This window comes from Dendrobates tinctorius, unplaced genomic scaffold (genome assembly GCF_039654945.1).
Source record: "Dendrobates tinctorius isolate UK_male_01 unplaced genomic scaffold, ASM3965494v1 ptg000084l, whole genome shotgun sequence".
NCBI lineage: Eukaryota > Metazoa > Chordata > Amphibia > Anura > Dendrobatidae > Dendrobates > Dendrobates tinctorius.
Genome location: NW_027361752.1, coordinates 18,146,616 through 18,158,871, shown reverse-complemented (window position 1 = coordinate 18,158,871; position 12,256 = coordinate 18,146,616). Strand labels below are relative to the sequence as shown.

Here is a 12,256-nt window from a genome sequence, read left to right as displayed (position 1 = left end):
CGGCTCAATCCTGGGCCATGGTGACTTGATGGATGAACGATCTGTAGGGAGATTGATTTTATGCAAGTCTAGATAGGTCCACAAGGGCCTTTTCTGGCATTATTTTGAAAGTATAAAGCCATCGTATTGCTGGTTTTCCTCTCCACCATGTCCTTTCTATGTTTCTGACCATGATGTCCTTCTCCAATGATTTCTCTCTTCGTATGATATTTCCAAAGAAAGCAAATTACCACTGTTAAAATCCATGTGTACCTCTATGTTATTGTGAACGAATGTTCTTAGAAATGTTAAGTTACCAAAATTTGCACAGTCTAAACAAGCTGCGGATATCCCAGTGAACGAGCAGTACACTTGGTTGTTGAGAACAAGATCATCATTCTTGGCAGAGCCTTGTTCTGTGTAAACAGCACTCATACTGCAGAGAACAATGGCAGCCTACGCACACTGAGAAGGTCGGCTTGTGTACAAAGGCAGCCCTATACCATATGATGGACAATCCAACGGATAGCTAACCGTATAATACATAGCCAGACCAGGTCCACAAGCCAGTCTTACTTTGCGACTTTCTGCTCTGGTTCAATTACATGTAAAAAATAAAAGCTGGAAAACTCTTACCTAATACTGTTAGTTCTGCAACTTCACTTTCTCTTTCACCCACCATATTGGTACCAACACATACATATTTCCCTGCGTCGCTTTTTCTTGTGTAGGTGATCATAAGTTTTCCGCCTCGTATCTGAAAAAGATTTGCAAATTACATTTTAGTATTTCTAAATAGGGTATTTCCTTGGATTTCTCCAAATAATAACCTATGTAGTCTTTCCATCAGCTCACATTGCTTACAGTATCTAAATCTTTGTTGTCATATGGTCACAGTATAGGTTATGTACAAACAAAATAGTCTTTCCCATCCAGAGAGACCACAAAAGATGTCCCATACATACAGTACAGAGAAGAGGAGCGTCCCATTCATGGTCGTCTCCGTGAAGCGCCATGCAATCGCTCCAGTCACAAGCACTAAATGAGCTGGACATAGAAGTGACTGAGTGGAGTAGGATTAAGTGTTCAGGTAGAGAGAAAATATATGGTTTCACATACACGAATGTTCAGGCCTTTTGGGATCTTTGGAGAGGTATGTTCATATGGGTAACCCTTACGCTCTAATACACCAAAATCTTTTAAGTGCACATCATTAAATGTGTATATAGGCAATAAAAAAATACTGGGAGATATCTAGCCCCTTGTATCTTTTACACCACGCCTTATGGCTGAAATGTAGCATGTGTTAATGCACAGTGGAACATCTGGGGAAGCAGAAAAAGTAAGGATATTGTCTACCCTGATGGACAGAACGGCCCTAGAAAGGAAGCGGAGATCACAAACAATCCATGCTGTGCTTTAAGCTCCAGACTCAGCTGACGCTATGTGATGAGAATCCACATGTTATTACTATAGAGCAACTCTACGGTTGATTGATATTTAAACTGTATGAGATGAATCTGTGACAAAAAGCCACCAGTAGTACAGGAGACAAAGAGCAATTTCCCACATGATTGACTGAATCTTCTGCCATCATTCATATCAACCTTACAGACCACAGCCACCCATTAACACCCTTTGTCCAAGTCACCATGCTCTTACTTATTTGCATGTCCCTATGGGTAATGGTTGAAAGACGTAAAAATTGATGGACACCTTGGATCACATCAAGTAATGCTCAAGGTCAGATGTATCTATAATCACATGCCTATGGGCAACCCTATAAAAAAGAAGATGAAGTCAAGCTGTCATTGATATCAAGAAGTGATTGTTGTTCAAGATCCCCCATAGAAGAAGAGACCAGTCATAGACATCAATATAAGAGATGAAGGATTGGAGAATAAATATAAAAATACAGTAACCTATTAGCCACATAAGTAGCTACAGACTCCTAAAACATTTTTTAATGGCAACAAAATGGGGTAATCAAGCATTGGTGATTCTTATAGCAGTTTTTCTCCCCCACAAAGTCATATTTTCAAGTAGGTGGGTTTCAATATGTATAGGATCAAACTAATCATCCTAAAAGTTGACCTTCAGGCAGGATGTAGAGCAGAAGGAGCTGATTGGATTGATGTAAATTTTTGTAGGAAAAGTTTCCATATCTGTATACATAGGAGTACAGTGGGCGGCACTATTCACTGATTGACAGTCTTCCCTTTATCAATGTCCATGAAGAAATAGCTGTCAATCACTGAGTAGGACCACCCACAGGACTGAGAAGCACACAAACAAGAGATTTCAAAGCATAAACTAAAAAATTATACTGTCCCAACAAACCTATATGCCATTCTTACTAAGCTTCTCCTTCTATGTATAAGGTTGTCAACAGATCGGACCGCAGGTACAACGCGATAGGTTCCCCTCAAAGGGGAAACTAGCCATAAATACATTTTTACTGTATATTACCTGGTGGAAATCACAATTTTCTCTAGACCTCTTGAATGGGGCTATGTTGTTTTTTTGCTTGCCATTTCTGAGATATAGCCCCCTCTTCCTTGTATGAAAATCAAGTCTTTTTAGCCAGGGCAGCACGGTGGCTCAGTGGTTAGCACTGCAGACTTGCAGCGCTGGAGTCCTGGGTTCGATTCCCACCAAGGACAACATCTGCAAGGAGTTCTCCCCGTGTTTGCGTGAGTTTCCTCCGGGCACTCCGGTTTCCTCCCACATTCCGAAAACATACTGATAGGGAATTTAGATTGTGAGCCCCATCGGGGACAGTGATGATAAGGCGTGCAAAAACTGTAAAGCGCTGTGGAATATGTTAGCACTATATAAAAAAATAAATAAAATAAAAGCCAAGGAGGCGTAATCATTATCTCTTCTCTGTGGTACTCTTCTTGAGTACCAGACCCTCTTGTCTAATAAGACTAGATTTACATACAAGAAAGAGGGGATCATATCTCAGGAATGAGAAGGAACAAAAGCAATACAATAGGGTAATAATAACAACACATTAATGCCAAGTGACAAGTCTTCTTTAAAAACTACACAAGATATATTCTTGATTAAAGAAGCAGTTCCATCAAAATATCATCTTAACATATTGCAGTCATCATATTATACAGCATGTGTACTTACAATTGTTCATTTTGCCTTTCTACCCAAGTAGTTATTCTCTTTACAACCAATGGAAAATGTGTCACGTATTAGAGGGTGGGTGCAATTAATTTCATGTCTATAGGACTACATTTTCAACCTACGGGGGGATATTGAATGTATTGACTTGACCCAATTTTGACATAAACAATTTCAAAGACATATGTTAATTAAACACCAGGGAATATTCTAAATGCTCTTATATATCCAAGTAATTAAAACACCAAACAGTATTTAAAGTGCTGAGATGAGTCAAGTGCGGTAATGTTCCTTCATTTGAATTACAAATTAAATATCTAAAGATGGTGTAGGCTGAAAATTACAGCTATGAAATGTATACTGCAACATATAACAACATGGAATACACTTATGTCATTAGCCAAATAGAAATTCTAAGAAAAAAAACAGCTATTTAGCCCACGTCTCTCCACAGAAAGCATATGTTTGAGGTTTTCTTTTCATCCTAGTTGAAAAGATGCAGAAAACTGTCCATATGTAGGAAGACAAGATCGATGTTAAAATGAGCCTCACAAATGGTAAAGCATGTGGGATGCAGGCTTGGACTAGAATGATGCAATTGCTATGGGTATGTTCACATGGGATGGAAACTCTGAAGATTCTCCTTTCGAATTTGTGCATGGAACATCCTTAGTAGATCGTGGTACCGGCCATGGTAATCAGATTTGCAGATTATTAAAGTGTATTTTACATGAATTTACTATGAACATTTGATTTGCAGTGCAAAAATCTGCCAGGTGTGGATCAAGCACACCATACACTTTAGAAGTTTAGACTAAAGGCCCCTTTACATTTAGCGATGCACCAGCGATCCGACCACTATACGACCCGGTCAGGATCACTGGTGCATCGCTAAATGGTCGCTAGTGAGCTGCCAAACAGGTAGATCTCACCAGCGATGCAGCAGCGGTTGTTACTTACCCTTCACACGCAGCGATGCTGACGTCCTCCCGCCCGCGTCCACACGTCGCTCGTCGGCGCCAGCAGGAAGCGCCCGACAAGAAATGGACCTGGCCGATCTCGCACGATCAGCGACAGACAGCGGGGGAGCCGGTCGGAGGTAAGTATCACACATAGCGATATCGCTAGCAATATCGCTGCTGCGTCACAAAATCGGTGACACTTTAGCAATATTGCTAGCGATATCGCTATGTGTAAAACCCCCTTTAGGTTGGCTGAACTTTCCGATATAGACATGTTTGGCCGAGTGTCTAATAAGATTAGGGACCACAGGCAACTGATTGTTGGGAAGTTAAGGATCCGGCTTTTCCAATTTCCGACTGCCAATCCTTTTGTTTTATGCCACCAGATAAAGCTGCCACCAGACATGCACTCTCATAGATGACATAGGAGTCCTCTGCCGAAAACCAAACTTTGGGAACACACTTAAAATGTAATGGTGTCTCTGAAAGGTACTGTCTACTACTATGACAATGTAAAATAAAATCAACAAATATACTCAACACCCATACAGGCGCTACTACAGCAATTTTGGTGCCAGGTTTCCTGAGGCTGACCTGACAGTTTTATGCCACGTGATCCCTACAGCCAACCAGTGTCTGCTATTGAACTGCTGTGCTTTTATTTCTTTTGGACGAACCTTGAATGTCAAAAGCAGGTGCGAAAACTGTAGCCCATTACTGACCACTAATTTGCTGCAGGGCTCGCGAGACATAACAATGTCATGTGAGCCTCAAATCACTGGAATGGTGTCAGTAGCACAGATGAATATAGGGTACTTTTATTTTACGAGGGGAAATATAATATTAAAGAAGGTTTTGTCCTAATAGTAGACAACCTCTTTTAAGTATTGGCTGCAAAATTGCCAACTACAGCATCTGAAGGACATAGGTAAAGAACACTTTAACATCAGGGTCAAGAGAATGTTGGGAAAGAGGTAGTCTGCTCTCGCAGAGTACAGTAAAAAAAATCTGACATATTTTAACCATCTGCAAGTTATTATTTTAATTGATGCTTTCAAAGGCTTTCATTCTCCGTCAGATAGTTGGACCTGCGTGGAAGCGGCAAATATTTGAGGCACTTGTAATAACTTGAATTGTTTGCACAGAGTGGTATTCATGATGGTCTCTGACTGTAAAGAGCAGGTGTTCAATATCAGTTCTTGCTTTGTGAATTTCCTATAGAAATATTGTTGGGATTTGATGTAAGCACATCTTGAACAGAGAATATAGCGTGTTTGAAAGTGGGGTTCATTGAATCCTCGCTTTCCATAGTTTATTTTTATGAACAGACATTCATAAATCATGTCAGAGGATTTTGATCATTATTTTTCCCCGTCTTCCTGCTTGTTGAAGTAATGTCAGCCCCCCCGCAATAAAGGAATACATAAAGGGGGGTCCCATGGCCATACGGGCCGTAATAATATTCATTTATTGTTTTAATTTTAATTTAAAAAAAATGGTTTAAAAGTGGGCTGGGCGCCCTCAGTATGGTTTGTGGAGAAGGGCATATCTGGTTTCTGACTGGTTTCCTTGGCGACGTTTTAACGGGCCAAGATTGGCTGGAGAAATATGGCGGTTTTTCTGTGTTTATAAAAAGCCCTGCACTGGCAGTTTTTACCTCAGACAACATTTTCTTGAAGAAAGAAGATTCCTTATAAAGATGGAAGCTCTTCTTCAGCAACTTTTAGCAAGAGCCGGCGAGGAGGGAGGTCTGGAATGGCTAAAAACTGCCTGGCGACTAGACCTTCATCCGCAGGGCCTGACGCTGCCACTCCTACCTCAGCTCCATGTACCCAGCTCCAGACTCCGGGTCAGCCTCCAGCTTCAACCGCGGCACCCCCATCTGTAGGGAGAAGTAGGAGACCCCCGGCAGCCTATTCTCCTACTACATCACCGCGGCGCTCCAGACTTCCTGTCAGGGAGCAAACCAGGAAGTCTCGCCGTCCTCCTACCACGAAATCCCACAGCCCAAAGCGGGACACCGGTCGTTGTCAACATCAAAGGCCGGGTATGTCAGCTGATTCCGCCGGCAGGGCAGACGGGCGCTGCGGTTGTAAAAGCACCGCGGCGGCAATTAAGCAGATTGCACCGGCTACAACACTGCCCCCAGCGCAGCAAGCGACATCATCTGAGGAAGAAGATGACGATTCACCTGCAGGCATCTCTTAGCTGCGCTCGCCCAACATGGAGGGCTCGAGCGCAGGCTGTACAGCAGAACAGTCTACAGCATCCTTAAACCATGGAAAGGGTGAGGACTTGAACTTGTCTTTATTTTCTAGTCAGAGTGAACTTAAAAAAATGATTAAAGATGTTCTGGCAGAGGCTTTAGGCGGAGCTATCGCTCCAATTCCTCAGCCGCCAGCTAGGATTGATTTAATTAATAATCCTCTCCCTTTGAGAGGCAATGCAAATAAGAATACATTTAAAGAAGCTTTAGTTTGTGAATTATAACCACTTGGATTCCATTTAAGTTCCGCTATTAAAGAACTTATTTGGGATGGACAGTACGTCGATTTATTTCTCGCAGAGAACAGCCAAATAAATTGGAAAAAAAAGACAACAAATTTGAGTCAGATGACTCTAGGAAGGGCTCAGTCAAGTCCTTCAATAATTGGATCCAAGCATTTTCCATTTATTCTGCTGTCATTGGCGAGAAATACCCAAATTTATGTAGTAGTCTTTTTCAACATTTGGACATAATCCTTGAGGCATATAGAAATTTTGGTGGATTAGCTTGGCTTCATTACGATGAAGCATTTAGACAGAAACTGGCCGTTCACCCTGAAGTTCACTGGGGGACTAAGGATGTCGGATTGTGGATTAATTTGATGCTTCCCCAAAGACAGGCTTTTTCCAGACAATTTTCCACCCCCAGTGTTAAAAAAGGATTTTGCTTTGCATTCAATGACTCCTTTTGTAAGTGGAGTCACAACTGTAAATTCAAAAATGAATGCTCTTTTTGTGGGAACTCCCATCCAACCTCAAAGTGTTTCAAAAAGCAGTCAACCCAGCTGTCAACTGCTAAGGACGCTAACACAAAAGGCCTTGACTTCGGTGAAGGTGGAAAACATGCACTATTGGCTAAGCATTTATCCAAACACGGAGATTAGCAAATTATTGTTTGACGGTTTTTCAGAAGGGTTTTGCGTACCGCCCTTTGAGGGTGTTGGCTGTTCAATTGTTAACAATCTCCCTGCTATAACGTTGCACCCACAGGTGGCAAGTGAAAAAATTTTGAATGAGATCTCACTAGGTAGATTTGCCGGTCCTTTTTCTTCTCCTCCTTTCAAAAATTTTCGGATTTCTCCGTTAGGCATTGTTCCTAAGAAAGAGCAAGGCTCTTTCCATTTAATACATCACCTATCGTACCCACATGGTAATTCATTGAATGATCAAATTGACAAGGCAGCGAGCTCAGTTACATATGCATCTTTTGATCCAGCCATTCTCTTACTAAACAAATTTGGCCGGAACGCTTTAATGTCAAAATCTGAGATTAAATCTGCGTTCAGACTCCCTCCGATGCATCCAATGGGATTTAACTCTTTAGGGTTTTATTTCAATAATGAATTTTTCTTCGACAAATGTTTGCCTATGGGCTTTTCTCTGTCTTGCTTTTACTTTGAAACATTTTCTTCTTTTTACATTGGGTCTTAGAATCCACTACTAGAAAAGGAAGGAGAAAGACACCACTGCAACAAGCGCACACTAAACCAAATAGAAATTAATTTATTGATGCAAAAGGTTAAACATTAAAAACATAATAAAACATGGTGAGCATCCCACAATGTATATAAAGTCAAATATGGCATATACAACATATCAGACCTGGTATAATAACCCATATACAATCCATATGCAATTGAACCCTACTATAATAACCTCAACAACCACCCTATAGCTAGGCTCATGGAGACCAGAGGCCCAAATGTTGCAGAGTAATCACATGAAATCAATCAACGCAACAAGCCCTGCATACTACCTGATAATACATGTGTGCCACAAGCGGCCACAAAACAAGGTGGCCCAAATAACAAACCAATACTCAGTTATGCCCCATCAGACAGTCTCAGAACCGCTAAGGGAAAAATGAGGCTGCAATAAGAAATATAAGAAGCGGGTGCTGACCCAGGACCATACCCCACGCGTATCGCCGCAACCCGTGTGGCTTCGTCAGGGGACTTCCCCTGGTCCTGGGTCAGCACCCGCTTCTTATATTTCTTATTGCAGCCTCATTTTTCCCTTAGCGGTTCTGAGACTGTCTGATGGGGCATAACTGAGTATTGGTTTGTTATTTGGGCCACCTTGTTTTGTGGCCGCTTGTGGCACACATGTATTATCAGGTAGTATGCAGGGCTTGTTGCATTGATTGATTTCATGTGATTACTGTGCAACATTTGGGCCTCTGGTCTCCATGAGCCTAGCTATAGGGTGGTGGTTGTGGTTATTATAGTAGGCTTGAATTGCATATGGATTGTATATGGGTTATTATACCAGGTCTGATATGTTGTATATGCCATATTTGACTTTATATACATTGTGGGATGCTCACCATGTTTTATTATGTTTTTAATGTTTAACCTTTTGCATCAATAAATTAATTTCTATTTGGTTTAGTGTGCGCTTGTTGCAGTGGTGTCTTTCTCCTTCCTTTTCTTGTTGATTGTCTATCCCACTGTTGCGGCACCTATACCTCCAATTATATACTGGTCTATTTACACAGTTGGTGCGCCCTATTTTTTCTATTAGAATCCACTACTAGCAATGTAGGAATACTACATTATGTGGATGATTTTTTGTTTGTGAGACCAGCTTCATCCCCAGATTGCTTACATGCTCTTTCTGGTTTTGTAGAGATATGTGAATTTTTTGACGTTCCAATTGCGCATGAAAAAACGGTACTACCTTCCAAATGTATCGAACTTTTGGGTACTACTTTAGATTCTACCATGATGGAATCAAGGCTCCCTTTGGACAAGGTTTCAAAACTGCATGATGCTTTGTTGAAATTTATTAGCAAGGAAAAGGTTACGCTAAAAGAGTTGCAATCTTTATTAGGATTGCTGAACTTTGCACTCAGAATTATTCCCATAGGCAGGCTGCTTTCAAGACGCCTTTACGAATCTACGAATGGTCTATCGTCTCCCAAGTCTCATATCAGAGTTGGTGCGGAGTTGAAGGAAGATGCCAGGATTTGGCAAAAATTTGTATCGGATTTTAACGGAAAATCTTGTTGGCAGTCGGATTTTATATCTGCGGATTCTTTTCCGTTCAATTTTTCTGTTCACCCCACGGCGGGTTGTGCAATTCTTTTCTCCTCTCAATGGACTGTTCAGAGGTTGCCCTCTCAGTGGATACCTATAGGTTTGAATCAAAATTCCATGGTTTTGGACTTATTTTCAGTCCTAGTAGGTATTTTTCTTTGGGGAAGATTTATGCGGAATTCTAGGATTGTTTTACTTTCAGAAAATCAAGGTTTTTTGTTGTCCATCAACACCCTTTCATCTAAGAATAGATGGGCTTCAATAATCTTGAGACAATTGACACTCCTCTGCCTAAAATTTAACATTTGGATTAAGGCAAATGTTGGCTCTAGTCATTGGAAAGAGGCTACGGATTCCTTATTGACAAGTCATCGAGTAATTTTTTGCCAACAGGTTCCAGAGGCAGCTGTCGAAGCAACACCTTGCCCTCAAGAATTTTGGGACTTGATATCAATCTGATACCTTATTTCATTCAACAGTCGCTATCTGAAAGATCATGGGCCGATTACTCGGCTGCATGGTTAAAATGGTACAATTTTTGTAACTTATATTATTTGGATCAAAAAACTTCGGATCCAGTATCTGGTTTAAAATTTGCTGAATATTTAGTACTTAAAGGATCGTCCTATTCAGCAGTAACTAAACTGATCGCTGGTGTTTCATTCTTTCTCAAACTCTTAGGCTCCCCACCTTTGACAGCTTTCTTTCCTTTGAAGCAATTTTTGAAAGGATTTAGGAAAAACAATTTCAAGCTGGATGCGAGACGTCCAATTTCTTTACCATTGTTAAAAAATCTATGCTTATCCCTTAATTCAGTTTGCTTGAATCCGTATGAAACATCGTTATTTTCTACAGCATTTTTAATTGCGGTTTTTGGTGCTTTGCATATAGGCGAGTTAATTTCTTTAAAAAAATCGGAACTTCCGGGCTGATGATCTCTGATGTTGAGCTTCACGAGCTGTATATAATTTTGTTTATAAGAAAATCAAAAACAGATCAATTGGGGGGGGGGCTAGATTGAAGATTGATATTTTCCCTGACTCGGTCCTATGCCCTGTCAGTAATTTAAAAAAATGGGTTGAAATCCGTCCTAAAGTTCAAGGTCCTTTATTTTTACATTCAGATCTTTCCCCTGCTACCATTTTCCAATTTAATTTTTTGTTAAAGAAATGTCTACGTTTTTTGGGAAAAGAGAACTTAAGAATTACCTCCCACTCATTTAGAATTGGGGCCGCTACGGAAGCGGCCAGGGCTGGCCTTTCAGATTCAAGAATAAAAAGTTTGGGTAGATGGGATTCAAAAAGATTTAAATTATACATTCGTCATGAGTTACAGTATGTGATTACTAACACTTTATTTAATTTTAGGCCCTTTGGTTGTTTGGATCATCGGCCATTCCATTGTGTTTTGGGCCCAGAAGAAGGCTAAGCTTCGCTATTATTCCAAGAACTTATAATTCAGCCCTACTTCAGTTCAGATTTATTGGCACAGCATTCGAGGAATGAAGTGGTCAAGTTTTGCTTTAGAGTTTAAGAAATGTTATAGGTTTTTTCCATGTCCTGATTTAGCTATATTTCATATTGGTGGTAATGATCTAGGGAAAATGAAGACTTTGGACCTGCTCGCATTAATGAGATTGGATGTTTCGGTTTTGAAACAATCCTTTCCTAATACGAACTTCGTTTTCTCGGAGATCATACCCAGACTTTTATGGAAGAGGAATGGTTTATATTTCATGAACAAGGGTTATTATTTCATGAATAAGGGTTATTTCATGAATAAGGTTTAACAGGGGCATTCAAAAATTTTTACCATTGATTAATGGTTTTTCTTTTCGGCACACAGAGCTCAAGGGTTTTATTTCGGGGTTATATAGACAGGACTTGGTTCATTTGTCCGACATTGGACTGGACATTTTTAATTTGGATTTGCATTCTATGGTAGAGAAGTGGCTGTGTGGTTTTGGGGGGGCCATGTCTCAGTGAGCCCTGGCTTTTGGGAAAATCGCCCGTTAAGGGGCGGATTGTTTCTCTGGTATGGTAAAATTGGATAATTTTATGGAATTATTTATTTAACGGTTTGGATATTTATTTATTATTAACCCAAAATAAACTCACGGCCACTTTTCTTCCATTATTAAAGTGTGTGGTGTCATTTATTTACTGATATTGGTCCTGTAGGGCCAAGTAACGACGCTAAGAGATCAATATATCAAGTCTAAATGTCATGGTCCAGTCCGTAGTTTATCTTCTGCTGTCTTTACTCCGGACTGGTCATGCGGGGGTTAATCTCCTCAGCCTCGTTCTGGAGCTAGCTGGGCTATTTCAATCCCTCACAGCCTGCTGACCAGTGTTAGTGATAGCTCAAGCTTGCAGTTTAGAGCCGCTGACCCTTGTACCCTGGTGATCCTCCTGCCTTTGACTGATATTCACGTGTATGACCCGGACTGATTTCTGACCTCGTCTCTTGGTATTCGTCTCTGCTGTTACGTTCCCTCTCTGGCATCTGACTCCCTGGCTTGTACCCCGACCACGTATTTCGTCTCACGTTTTGGACCCCGTGCTCATGTTCTGGCTTTCTGACTCTCGGCTTAGGTATTTTGACTACGTGTATTGCTGCTCCTTCTGGTACGTCTGCTCCTGTTAGTTTCTGACTCGGTTCGTCTGACTATTCTCTCTCGTTACCTGTGGCACCTGTGCTGTTGCTCAGGGTTGCTGCTCTTAGTGTATAACCTCTCTTCCCTCACCAGCTCCCCCTGGTGGAGGTTTCACTACAGTAAAACTTTGATCCAAACATTTTTCAGATATGAATATAATAAATTGTATGTTATCCTTCAAACAGATCAAGTATGGAAAGAAGATTAACAAAAGGAAG

At 40.9% G+C, this 12,256-nt stretch overlaps 1 protein-coding gene across 4 annotated transcripts in view; it reads right to left on the bottom strand.

Annotated features, from left to right (window-relative positions):
- The window catches only part of ROBO1 (roundabout guidance receptor 1), a 1,387,368-nt gene that overhangs the window by 147,683 nt on the left and 1,227,429 nt on the right, over nt 1–12,256 (bottom strand). For all 4 annotated transcript variants that reach the window (XM_073584451.1, XM_073584454.1, XM_073584452.1 and 1 more), the window contains one exon: nt 616–736. In XM_073584451.1, the coding sequence (XP_073440552.1) occupies nt 616–736 (121 nt within the window). The remainder of the gene's footprint in view (nt 1–615; nt 737–12,256) is intronic.